The 14,073-nt window shown below is 46.1% G+C and overlaps 1 protein-coding gene across 7 annotated transcripts in view; it reads right to left on the bottom strand.

Annotated features, from left to right (window-relative positions):
- Positions 1-14,073, bottom strand: part of LOC124035556 (chromodomain-helicase-DNA-binding protein 9-like) — a 114,149-nt gene that overhangs the window by 47,263 nt on the left and 52,813 nt on the right. For all 7 annotated transcript variants that reach the window (XM_046349035.1, XM_046349036.1, XM_046349034.1 and 4 more), the window contains 6 exons: positions 11,447-11,558; positions 7,935-8,084; positions 7,126-7,194; positions 1,973-2,028; positions 1,424-1,541; positions 774-860 (listed from right to left, as the gene is read on the bottom strand). In XM_046349035.1, coding sequence (XP_046204991.1) covers positions 774-860; positions 1,424-1,541; positions 1,973-2,028; positions 7,126-7,194; positions 7,935-8,084; positions 11,447-11,558 — 592 coding nt within the window. The remainder of the gene's footprint in view (positions 1-773; positions 861-1,423; positions 1,542-1,972; positions 2,029-7,125; positions 7,195-7,934; positions 8,085-11,446; positions 11,559-14,073) is intronic.

Genomic DNA, 14,073 nt, shown 5'->3' with positions numbered 1-14,073 from the left:
TGCTCGCTCTGCGTGCTGCTCCAATGTAACTAATGTACAAATGTAACAACAGAGGTCTCATCAGGGTCGACATCACGAGCTGATATGGAGGAATAGATGAGCATGAAGAGAGGCCGGAAAGAAGCAGGTCAGTGGGGGCTGGAAGGGGGTGAGGCTGGCTGATTACAGCTGCCACGTGATATGTTGATGAAAGTGAAGTGGATATTATTGGACCTGCTCATACAACAGACTAGATGCTTAAATTCAACTGGCACCAGCAGGTTCTTTAGATCAAACGGTACTATGGTATTCTAAAATGTTGGTATCATAAGTATCATGAGGTTTTGATACCGTGGTATTACTGTGGTGTTACCGTGGTACTGGTACACCGAGCAACACTAGTAGCTACACCCACAGCTAAAGTAACAGAGACAACAACCATAATACACATGTATGGAATGACCCCATTCTTTACAATAGTATCTTCTACAAATGAGGAGATGAGACACACTCAAGGACACACACACACACACACACACACACACACACACACACACACACACACACACACACACACACACACACACACACACACACACACACACACACACACACACACACACACACACACACACACACACACACACACACACACACACACACACAAAATGTTCAGACATACACATTCATTCTCTCTCTCTCTTCCTAACAAAAGGCAGTCTAATCATCTCTCCGTTGGAGGTCATTTGTTGTGAATGAAAGAGGCCCCCCTCCTGCCCCCCCACCGCTCCTACCTCTCCTGTGTCCTTGTCTTCACAATAGGACACCTCCAGTACTCTGTCTACCTCCACATAATCAGGGTTAAAGGGATCCTCCTCCATCTAAAACACACAGGAAGACAGAGTCAGGGTTAAAGGGATCCTCCTCCATCTAAAACACACAGGAAGACAGAGTCAGGGTTAAAGGGATCCTCCTCCATCTAAAACACACAGGAAGACAGGGTCAGGGTTAAAGGGATCCTCCTCCATCTAAAACACACAGGAAGACAGAGTCAGGGTTAAAGGGATCCTCCTCCATCTAAAACACACAGGAAGACATAGTCAGGGTTAAAGGGATCCTCCTCCATCTAAAACACACAGGGAGACAGAGTCAGGGTTAAAGGGATCCTTCTCCATCTAAAACACACAGGAAGACAGAGTCAGGGTTAAAGGGACCCTCCTCCATCTAAAACACACAGGAAGACATAGTAAACCGCCTTCATGCCAGCTGGAGTCTAGGGGGGAAAAACACACTGTATGACTGTATGGGTGGGTGGGATGAACATATCAAGGCCTAAAGCACACTACAGAGATGCATGCAAACATGCCTGTGCTGAACAGGCAAACACACACACACAAACACAAACACTCTGACACACACACACACAGGTGTGAAAGGGTCTTACATCTGCAAAGAAGTGGGCTCTCTGTGCCTGTTTAATCTTGAAACGTTTGATCTTCTGCTGAATCCTCTTGTCTTTCTCCAGCTGCTGCTCTACGGCCCACTCACAGTGGAGGTAGGAGCTGAGAGAGACCGAGGGACAACACACAGAGTCAGGAACGCACGAGAACACACACGTATAGTACAAGCTAAACCTTGAATGTCTTTTATGACGTCGTACATCTTTCAAATGGATATATGTTTACTTTATGTTTAAATTTTCCATTTGTGTGCCATTTTGTACATTTTACATTTGTATAGGATTTACAATCTACTACACACCAAATTAGTCTTCATTTCAGACTGGCCTGGATTTTGTTCTAGTGAAACTACAATGAGGTCACATGTGAGTTCAGTCAAATCCATCTCAAAGTGGTAGTGCAAGAACTACTAATGACAAGCTGTGTCTTACATCGCTCTGTTTAACATACTGTATTTGGCTTTTTCGGTTGAATACAAACATAAAAAAATGTGAATGCAATTATCTTAGCTGGAATGAAAAAGAATGCCTTACTAGTTTTTGTATTTTACAAAGAACTCCTCCACTTCTACGATAACTCCTGGAGCGACCTAGAAGAGGAACCAATATTATAGAACAGAATACAGACTAAATCAAATCAAATGTATTTATATAGCCCTTCGTACATCAGCTGATATCTCAAAGTGCTGTACAGAAACCCAGCCTAAAACCCCAAACAGCAAGCAATGGAGGTGTAGAAGCACGGTGGCTAGGAAAAACTCCCTAGAAAGGCCAAAACCTAGGAAGAAACCTAGAGAGGAACCAGGCTATGTGGGTTGGCCAGACCTCTTCTGGCTGTGCCGGGTGGAGATTATAACAGAACATGGCCAAGATGTTCAAATGTTCATAAATGACCAGCATGGTCCAAAAGCTCTTCATACACTGAGTGTACAAAACATTAAGAACACCTGCTCTTTTCATGACATAGACTGACCAGGTGAATCTAGGTGAAAGGTATGATCCATTATTGATGTCACTTGTTAAATCCACTCCAATCAGTGTAGATGAAGGGGAGGAGACAGGTTAAAGAAGGATTTTTAAGCCTTGAGACAATTTAGACATTGATTGTGTATGTGTGCCATTCAGAGAGTGAATGTGCAAGACTATATATTTTATTTATTTTGAACGGGGCTAATACGTGCCAGGCGCACCGGTTTGTGCCAAGAACTGCAACGCTGCAGGATTTTTCACGCTCAACAGCCAACTGTGGGAAGTATTAGAGTCAATATGGGCCAGCATCCCTGTGGAACGCTTTTGACACCTTGTATAGTCCATGCCCCGTTGAAATGAAGCTGTTCTGAGGGCAAAAGGGGGTGCAAGATTAGGAAGATGTTCTTAATGTTTGCTACACTCAGTGTATAGTGGAAAAGACGGAGGGCTAAATTAAATCAAACCCGCATTGTGGAAGGTAAGTACAGACGTGGCCAAAAGTTTAGAGAATGACACAAATATTAATTTCCACAAAGTTTTCTGCTTCAGTGTCTTTATATATTTTTGTCAGGTGTTACCATGGACTACTGAAGTATAATTACAAGCATTTCATAAGTGTCAAAGGCTTTTATTGACAATTACACGCAAAGGGTCAATATTTGCAGTGTTGATCCTTCTTTTTCAAGACCTCTGAAATCCGCCCTGGCATGCTGTCAACTAACTTCTGGCAGCCCATTCTTGCATAATCAATGCTTGAATTTTATCAGAATTTGTGGGGTTTTGTTTGTCCACCGCCTCTTGAGGATTGACCACAAGTTCTCACTGGGATTAAGGTCTGGGGAGTTTCCTGGCCATGGACCCAATATATCTATGTTTTGTTCCCTGAGCCACTTAGTTATCACCTTTGCCTTATGGCAAGGTCCTCCATCATGCTGGAAAAGGCATTGATCGTCACCAAACTGTTCCTGGATGGTTGGGAGATGTTGCTCTCGGAGGATGTGTTGATACCATTCTTTATTCAAGGCTGTTTTCTTAGGCAAAATTGTGAGTGAGCCCACTCCCTTGGCTGAGAAGCAACCCCACACATGAATGGTCTCAGAATGCTTTACTGTTGGTAGTGTTCACCTTGTCTTCTCCGGACAAGCTTTTTTCCGGATGCCCCAAACAATTGGAAAGGGGATTCATCAGAGAAAATTACTTTACCTGTCACGCCTTGGTCATTGTATTTTGTGTTTTTGTTATATGTTTGGGTAGGCCAGGGTGTGACATGGGTTTATATGTTGTATTCGTATTGGGGTTTGTATTATTTGGGATTGCGGCTGATTAGGGGTGTGTCTAGTTAGGCTTGGCTGCCTGGGGCGATTCTCAATCAGAGTCAGGTGCTTGCCGTTGTCTCTGATTGAGAACCGTATTTAGACAGCCTGACTTTCGCTTTGTATTTTGTGGGTGTTTGTTCCTGTCTCTGTGTTGTAGTCACCAGATAGGCTGTAATTAGTTTCATCGTTTCGTTTGTTGTTTACTTATATCAGTTATTTCATGTACCGTTTTCATTCATTAAAGTCATGAGTAACCTACACGCTGCATTTCGGTCTGACTCTCTTCTTACAACAGACGAACGTCGTTACAGAAACACCCACCACTCACAGACCGAGCAGCGTAGGAGCTAAAGGAGGACGTTATGGACAGCAGAAGCATGGATTATACGACGTGGGAAGAAATCGACAGGTGGGCGGCCGACCCAGAGAGAGTGCAGGCGCCCGCCTGGGATTCGCTTCAGCAGTGCGAAGAGGGCTACAGGCTAATGGAGTCAAAAAGGAAAACACGGCGACGCAGAGCGAAAACCGAAAGTAACGGGGGAAAGCGCAGAGAGAGAGTGGCTGAGTCAGGAGTCAGACCTGAGCCTACTCTCCCTGTTAATCGTGAAGAGCAGTTGCAGTGGGAGAGGCTGCACCACTTGGAGATTTGGACATGGGAGGAGGAATTAGACGGAGAAGGACCCTGGGCGCAGCCGGGAGAATATCGCAGTCCCAAGGATGAAATAGACGCAGTTAAAGCGGAGAGGCGCAGGTATGAGGAGGCAGCACGGCGACGCGGTTGGAAGCCGGAAAAGCAGCCCAAAAAAATTATTGGGTGGGGGCTAGAAGGGAGAATAGTTATGCCAGGTAGGAGACCTGCGCATACTCCCTGTGCTCACCGTTGGGCTAGAGAGACCGGGCAGGCACCGTGTTATGTTATGGAGCGCACGGTGTTTCCAGTGCGGGTGCAGAGCCAGGTGCGGCACATACCAGCCCTTCCTATTGGCCGGGCTAGAGTGGGCATCGAGCCAGGTAAGCTTGGGCAGGCTCGGTGCTCAAGAGCTCCAGTGCGCCTGCACGGTCCGGTCTATCCAGATCCACCCCTACACACCAGTCCTCCGGTAGCAGCTCCCCGCACCAGGCTTCCTGTGCGTGTCCTCGATCCAGTACCACCAGTTCCAGCACCACGCACCAGGCCTCCAGTGCGCCTCGCCTGTTCAGCGCAGCCAGCGCTTTTCTCCTCTCCTGCGCTGCCGGAGTCTCCCGCCTGTTTAGCGCAGCCAGAGCCTTTCTCCTCTCCTGCGCTGCCGGAGTCTCCTGTCTGTCCAGCGCCGCCAGTGCTCCCAGTCTGCCCAGTGCTCCCAGTCTGCCCAGCGCCGCCAGTCTGCCCAGCGCCGCCAGCAGTGCTCCCAGTCTGCCCAGCGCCGCCAGTGCTCCCAGTCTGCCCAGCGCCGCCAGTGCTCCCAGTCTGCCCAGCGCGGCCAGTGCTCCCAGTCTGCCCAGCGCCGCCAGTCAGCCCAGCGCTGCCCGACAACCAGTCTCTTCCAGATCTGCCCGACAACCAGTCTCTTCCAGATCTGCTCGACAACCAGTCTCTTCTAGATCTGCCAGCCAGCCAGGATTTACCGGAGCCTACTACCTGCCTGAGCTTCATCTCAGTACTGGGCTTCCTCTCAGTACTGGGCTTCCTCTCAGTACTGGGCTTCCACTCTGTCCCGGGCTGCCCCTCTGTCCCGGGCTGCCCCTCTGTCCCGGGCTGCCCCTCTGTCCTGGGCTGCCCCTCTGTCCCGGGCTGCCCCTCTGTCCCGAGCTGCCCCTCTGTCCCGAGCTGCACCTCTGTCCTGAGATGCACCTCTGTCCTGAGATGCACCTCTGTCCTGAGATGCCCCTCTGTCCCGAGCTGCTCCTCAGTTATGTGGGGATCTGGGTGAGGACTATTAGACCATGGTCGGCGGAGAAGGTGGATTATCCCAGGACGCGAAGGAGAGGAAATAGGACATTAATGGAGTGGGGTCCACGTCCCGAGCCGGAACCGCCACCATGGACAGACGCCCACCCGGACCCTCCCTATGCTCTTGAGGTGCGTCCAGGAGTCCGCACCTTAGGGGGGGGGGGGTTCTGTCACGCCTTGGCCATTGTATTTTGTGTTTTTGTTATATGTTTGGGTAGGCCAGGGTGTGACATGGGTGTATATGTTGTATTCGTATTGGGGTTTGTATTATTTGGGATTGAGGCTGATTAGGGGTGTGTCTAGTTAGGCTTGGCTGCCTGGGGCGATTCTCAATCAGAGTCAGGTACTTGTCGTTGTCTCTGATTGAGAACCGTATTTAGACAGCCTGACTTTCGCTTTGTATTTTGTGGGTGTTTGTTCCTGTCTCTGTGTTGTAGTCACCAGATAGGCTGTAATTAGTTTCACGTTTCGTTTGTTGTTTTCTTATATCAGTTATTTCATGTACCGTTTTCATTCATTAAAGTCACGAGTAACCTACACGCTGCATTTCGGTCTGACTCTCTTCTTACAACAGACAAACGTCGTTACATTACCCCAGTCCTCAGCAGTCCGATCCCTGTACCTTTTGCAGGATATCTGTCTGTCCCTGATGTTTTTCCTGGAGACAAGAGGCCTCTTTGCTGCCCTTCTTGACACCAGGCCATCCTCCAAAAGTATTCGCCTCACTGTGTGTGCAGATGCACTTACACTTGCCTGCTGCCATTCCCTGAGCAAGGTCTGTACTGGTGGTGCCCCGATACCGCAGCAGAATCAACTTTAGGAGACAGTCCTGGAGCTTGCTGGACTTTCTTGGGCGCCCTAAAGTCTTCTTCACAACAATTGAACCGCTCTCCTTGAAGTTCTTGATGATCCGATAAATGGTTGATTTAGGTGCAATCTTACTGGCAGCAATGTCCTTGCCTGTGAAGCCCTTTTTGTGCAATACAATGATGACGGCATGTGTTTCCTTGTAGGTAACCATGGTTGACAGAGGAAGAACAATGATTCCAAGCACCACCCTCCTTTTGAAGCTTCCAGTCTGTTATTCAAACTCAATCAGCATGACAGAGTGATCTCCAGCCTTGTCCTCGTCAACACTCACACCTGTGTTAACGAGAGAATCCCTGACATGATGTCAGCTGGTCCTTTTGTGGCAGGGCTGAAATGCAGCAGAATTTTTGGGGGGGGGAATTCAGTTCGGTTGCACGGCAAAGAGGGGCTTTGCAATTAATTGCAATTCATCTGATATGATTCACTCTTCATAACATTCTGGAGTATATGCAAATTGCCATCATACAAACTGATTAATTTTTGTGTCATTCTCAAAACTTTTGGCCACGACTGTAGATGTACTACTGCAAAATAAAATACTATAGTACTACAAAGAGTGGTATGAGTGAGTGTGGCATTAAAGATAATGATTGTAATCCTACCTCGTTCTTGACAATTCGAGATGACATGATCTTGTCAACAACCGCAGCATCCTCCTCACTGGGGTTTTCCTGCAGCATTGACAAGATGGAAACAAACCACTTTAACAACTCCATGTACAACCTTCATACTCCACACACGAGGTTCATGCATGTTCAATGTATATAAGAATGAAGTATGGCCTTGAGATGCATTGTACTGCTATAACACACATATTAGACTAGATAGGGCTATGCTAGAGCAATGAAGAATGTAATCTTGAGATGCATTGTACTGCTATAACACACATATTAGACTAGATAGGGCTATGCTAGAGCAATGAAGAATGTAATCTTGAGATGCATTGTACTGCTATAACACACATATTAGACTAGATAGGGCTATGCTAGAGGAATGAAGAATGTAATCTTGAGATGCATTGTACTGCTATAACACACATATTAGACTAGATAGGGCTATGCTAGAGCAATGAAGAATGTAATCTTGAGATGCATTGTACTGCTATAACACACATATTAGACTAGATAGGGCTATGCTAGAGCAATGAAGAATGTAATCTTGAGATGTATTGGTACTGTAGAACCTATCAGTCCTACAGTGTTTCCCAACTTCAGTCCCCCAGTACCCCCAACAGTACACATTGTTGTTGTGGCCCCAGACAAACTCACCTGATTCCACTCATTGGGACAACAGCAAAAATGTGTACTGTTGGGGGTACTGGAGGACTGGAGTTGGAAACAACTGGTCTAGAACAACTGAATGTTATTGAGAGTTATTGATTGCTGCCTGGGCCAGGCCAGTATCTCCTCACCACAAACAGCTGCTGTGCTGGCTCTTTGCGTGCTGCAGCAGTGCTGGTCTTCTTGGTTTTAACCATGACCTTCACCTCCTCATCAGACACCCTGGCCTCTCCCTCCTCTGCATACTTCTTCCTCTTCACCTGGCGATTCGACCGACGCGTCTACGTGGGGGTAAGGGAAAGACGTTTAGTATTACGGAGGTTCTGTATTGTACAAATCAGCACAGCCAAAATATCAGTATAACTCTTTTCCTGTGTTTTACTGGGTTAATATGTAGGCAGCCATCGAAGGCAGTCCTGTCTATTCTCAATAGTGTGTGTGCATGTGTCTGTGTGTTGTATCCACTCCGCAGCAAAAGGTGTGGCATTGAAGTGTGCTTAGTGTTTATTATTAGGAAAACACATCAGAGACCCTGCTAATGACAGCCACAGTTTAATGAGGTACTCAATACCATTCAGTTGAAACTAATAACGTGTCTGTGGATGAGAATAACCCTGACCATAAAAGACTCAGGCCTGCCAGGCTGAGTGGTCCCTCCTTCCCTGCCTGTCAGGCTGCCTCCCAGGCTGAGTGGTCCCTCCTTCCCTGCCTGTCAGGTTACCTCCGAGGCTGAGGGGTCCCCTGTGGTGATGATGCTGTAGCTGTTCTCAGAGCTGTCTGTCTACATACTCCATCACTTATAGTGCAACAGACAGGAATGGAGAATCATTCTAAATGACATCTTCAGACAGCTCTAATTAAGACTGGGTGGGATGATAATGAGGATAATTATACCAACACATGGGCGGGGGGGGGGGGGGTGTAATCCCCAGTCGCTCCATACTATGACACAGCCAGGGGGAGAGGGGAGTTAGGGGTGAGAGGCCTACACCTACATAATCCTCAACTCTACCATCAACAACAGTAAATTACACTGGAGCTATTCGTTCTTGAGTTGGTTAGGTCCTGAACTCGCTCTGAACCACCCGGTGTACTTTGACTCCATACCACAGCTGTGACTCCTGTGTTCCACTCAGCATCAGCATCAGCATGGCCAACAAGAGAGCCCAAGGACAGGGACTCTCCATGGCTTTAACTATCACAACAACACTGTCATATGAACCAGTCAATATGACATGAATCTTTAAACACAAAGGCCTGCGTTCTGCAGACTGAGGAAATGGCCTCTCCATGCCTTTTAATAATAATACTACAATAGATAAATAAATATAGTTGCATACCCCTGCCTTAAACATCACAAAACACTATCATAAGAGTTCTGCAGCCATAAAGAGCCTGCATACTGTAGCCTTGGAGACATGGGGAGGGACTCCATGTCTATAATAATCACAATAACACCGTCATAAGAGTTCTGCAGCCATAAAGAGCCTGCATACTGTAGCCTTGGAGACATGGGGAGGGACTCCATGTCTATAATAATCACAATAACACCGTCATAAGAGTTCTGCAGCCATAAAGAGCCTGCATACTGTAGCCTTGGAGACATGGGGAGGGACTCCATGCCTATAATAATCACAATAACACCGTCATAAGAGTTCTGCAGCCATAAAGAGTGCATACAGCCATGGAGACATGGGGAGGGACTCCATGCCTATAATAATCACAATAACACCGTCATAAGAGTTCTGCAGCCATAAAGAGCCTGCATACTGTAGCCTTGGAGACATGGGGAGGGACTCCATGCCTATAATAATCACAATAACACCGTCATAAGAGTTCTGCAGCCATAAAGAGCCTGCATACTGTAGCCTTGGAGACACGGGGAGGGACTCCATGCCTATAATAATCACAATAACACCGTCATAAGAGTTCTGCAGCCATAAAGAGCCTGCATACTGTAGCCTTGGAGACACGGGGAGGGACTCCATGCCTATAATAATCACAATAACACCGTCATAAGAGTTCTGCAGCCATAAAGTGCCTGCATACTGTAGCCTTGGAGACATGGGGAGGGACTCCATGCCTATAATAATCACAATAACACCGTCATAAGAGTTCTGCAGCCATAAAGAGCCTGCATACTGTAGCCTTGGAGACATGGGGAGGGACTCCATGCCTATAATAATCACAATAACACCGTCATAAGAGTTCTGCAGCCATAAAGAGCCTGCATACTGTAGCCTTGGAGACATGGGGAGGGACTCCATGCCTATAATAATCACAATAACACCGTCATAAGAGTTCTGCAGCCATAAAGAGCCTGCATACTGTAGCCTTGGAGACATGGGGAGGGACTCCATGCCTATAATAATCACAATAACACCGTCATAAGAGTTCTGCAGCCATAAAGAGCCTGCATACTGTAGCCTTGGAGACATGGGGAGGGACTCCATGCCTATAATAATCACAATAACACCGTCATAAGAGTTCTGCAGCCATAAAGAGCCTGCATACTGTAGCCTTGGAAACACGGGGAGGGACTCCATGCCTATAATAATCACAATAACACCGTCATAAGAGTTCTGCAGCCATAAAGTGCCTGCATACTGTAGCCTTGGAGACATGGGGAGGGACTCCATGCCTATAATAATCACAATAACACCGTCATAAGAGTTCTGCAGCCATAAAGAGCCTGCATACTGTAGCCTTGGAGACATGGGGAGGGACTCCATGCCTATAATAATCACAATAACACCGTCATAAGAGTTCTGCAGCCATAAAGAGCCTGCATACTGTAGCCTTGGAGACATGGGGAGGGACTCCATGCCTATAATAATCACAATAACACCGTCATAAGAGTTCTGCAGCCATAAAGAGCCTGCATACTGTAGCCTTGGAGACACGGGGAGGGACTCCATGCCTATAATAATCACAATAACACCGTCATAAGAGTTCTGCAGCCATAAAGAGCCTGCATACTGTAGCCTTGGAGACATGGGGAGGGACTCCATGCCTATAATAATCACAATAACACCGTCATAAGAGTTCTGCAGCCATAAAGAGCCTGCATACTGTAGCCTTGGAGACATGGGGAGGGACTCCATGCCTATAATAATCACAATAACACCGTCATAAGAGTTCTGCAGCCATAAAGAGCCTGCATACTGTAGCCTTGGAGACACGGGGAGGGACTCCATGCCTATAATAATCACAATAACACCGTCATAAGAGTTCTGCAGCCATAAAGAGCCTGCATACTGTAGCCTTGGAGACACGGGGAGGGACTCCATGCCTATAATAATCACAATAACACCGTCATAAGAGTTCTACAGCCATAAAGAGCCTGCATACTGTAGCCTTGGAGACATGGGGAGGGACTCCATGCCTATAATAATCACAATAACACCGTCATAAGAGTTCTGCAGCCATAAAGAGCCTGCATACTGTAGCCTTGGAGACACGGGGAGGGACTCCATGCCTATAATAATCACAATAACACCGTCATAAGAGTTCTGCAGCCATAAAGAGCCTGCATACTGTAGCCTTGGAGACATGGGGAGGGACTCCATGCCTATAATAATCACAATAACACCGTCATAAGGCTTTTGCGAGCTGCAGCTTGGAGACTGGGGGAGGGACTCACCGAGTCATCGTCTTTAAAGGATCTTCGAGGCAGACGTTCTTCATCAGACTCCTCCTCTGAAGACTCTGTCTCCCTCTTCTTCTTCATCCCTCCAAATTTAATGACGATTTTCCTGAAATAAAGATAACAGGACAAACATTAAGGATCAACGTCTGTTAAACGAGAGACAAAATAGGAAAACTGGACTCTTATTTTCTCCTCTTTCCCTCTATGTTTCATGGAAACTGTCTCTGAATAATTGATGAATGATAATATAAGGATTGTCCTTGCTGTGCTAAATAAATGACCTCAGGAGTGTGTGCTGCCATGTGGTGCAGTTCAGTATATGCCATGTTCCTCAATGCATCTTTTAAAGGCAAAAAGGAATTATTACACAAAGAATTATAATTAAGTAAGTATAGTTATTTTGTTTCACTGTTATTACCAGTCCAGCTCTGTTTATTTTTCCTCACTTAAAATGAATGATTTAATTGTTTCCATGGTTGCTTAATGCCTTATTAAATGCACCTTCATAAACTAGATACAAATAGTGACTGATTCATGAAGGCTGCAGTACATTTAAGTTATAGCACTTCAAAACATACATTTTCATGGGAAGTAACCATGCAGTACAGTATTAGCTACAATATTAGCACATATTTTAAATGAATACTTTAGCATACTGAATGACCTAATGACCTCAATAAGGGATTATCACTTTTTTTTTAATCAATAATATAATAATATTACGTCCCTCTTGGTTATTGTGTGAGAATCAGCGTCTAATATGTCCATGACTGTGGTGACTCAATATCTCATAATGTGCAGAATGCAGAGATATTTTTCAGGGAGAAAATATGTAGTGTGTGTGTGTGTGTGTGTGTGTGTGTGTGTGTGTGTGTGTGTGTGTGTGTGTGTGTGTGTGTGTGTGTGTGTGTGTGTGTGTGTGTGTGTGTGTGTGTGTGTGTGTGTGTGTGTGTGTGTGTGTGTGTGTGTCAGAGTGTCTGCAGACGGAACATATGAACCAGTAGACTGATACAATAGATCTCTGCTATGTACAGTTTGAGAGAGAGACACGGATACAGTCTCTCTCTCTTGTGCCTGCCTGCCTGCCTGCCTGCCTGCCTGCCTGCCTGCCTGCCTGCCTGCCTGCCTGCCTGCCTGCCTGCCTGCCTGCCTGCCTGCCTGCCTGCCCCAGCCTGCTGTGTTCTTATCAACATGTTTATTGGATCAAAACAGAGAGATATAGATAGTGACTGAGCCTCCTCCCTTCTCCGTCTCTAGATCTCTGTCTTGCCACAGATGATCCATTATATTGACCAGATACTCAAGTGGTCGATCTAACAATGAAAATAAATGACTTCAGAAATGGAAGGCAGTCGGGAGGAGGCAAGATCAGGTTGGACCATTCTAGCCAATAAGAGGGCAGATACGCGTGTGAACAACAGGCAAAACTCCGATAAAGTGTTTTTTCTCAAAGATGCTGGGATGTCACATGTCCTCCTAATATCATTAGACTGGTAAAAGTATTACCAAACTTCTATGAGATCAAATAAGCCACATCTAACACATTTTCTTTATTTAACTAGGCAAGTCAGTCAGAAGGCGAGGTCAGTACAGGTGCGAAGGCGAGGTCAGTACAGGTGCGAAGGCGAGGTCAGTACAGGTGCATCAAAGCTGGGACCGAGAGACTGAAAAACAGCTTCTATCTCAAGGCCATCAGACTGTTAAACAGCCACCACTAACACTGAGTGGCTGCTGCCAACACACTGTCATTGACACTGACCCAACTCCAGCCATTTTAATAATGGGAATTGATGGGAAATGATGTAAATATATCACTAGCCACTTTAAACAATGCTACCTTATATAATGTTACTTACCCTACATTATTCATCTCATATGCATATGTATATACTGTACTCTACATCATCGACTGCATCCTTATGTAACACATGTATCACTAGCCACTTTAACTATGCCACTTTGTTTACTTTGTCTACACACTCATCTCATATGTATATACTGTACTCGATACCATCTACTGTATGCTGCTCTGTACCATCACTCATTCATATATCCTTATGTACATGTTCCTTATCCCCTTACACTGTGTATAAGACAGTAGTTTTGGAATTGTTAGTTAGATTACTTGTTGATTATCACTGCATTGTCGGAACTAGAAGCACAAGCATTTCGCTACACTCGCATTAACATCTGCTAACCATGTGTATGTGACAAATAAAATTTGATTTGATTTGAAGTCAGTTAAGAACAAATTCTTATTTACAATGACTGCCCGTAAATAAGCCATTACATTTTTTGTTAACTAAATTCGACACTCCATACAAAAACACCTCGCTTGGTGAGCGATAATTACTTTTTTTTTAATGCCACCTGCTGGAGAAGACTGATTTTAGGCCCAGTTATCCCCCTCACTTCTTCCTCTCTGGTCTCGCTCTCTTTCTCCCCCCTTTCAGTCTCCGCCTCCTGCCACCTACCTTTCTCTCTATCTTGTCTCTCCTCCATCGCTCTCTCTTCCAATCCCTCCATCCCTCTCCACTCCCCCCCCCCCCCTCCCTCTATGGCTCAGAAAACACATGTATATGATTCAACCTACACAAAGAGCCAGTCCAGACTCCAAATCC

Source organism: Oncorhynchus gorbuscha, linkage group LG05, assembly GCF_021184085.1.
Source record: "Oncorhynchus gorbuscha isolate QuinsamMale2020 ecotype Even-year linkage group LG05, OgorEven_v1.0, whole genome shotgun sequence".
Classification (NCBI taxonomy): domain Eukaryota; kingdom Metazoa; phylum Chordata; class Actinopteri; order Salmoniformes; family Salmonidae; genus Oncorhynchus; species Oncorhynchus gorbuscha.
This window is presented reverse-complemented; position numbering and strand designations above follow the sequence as displayed.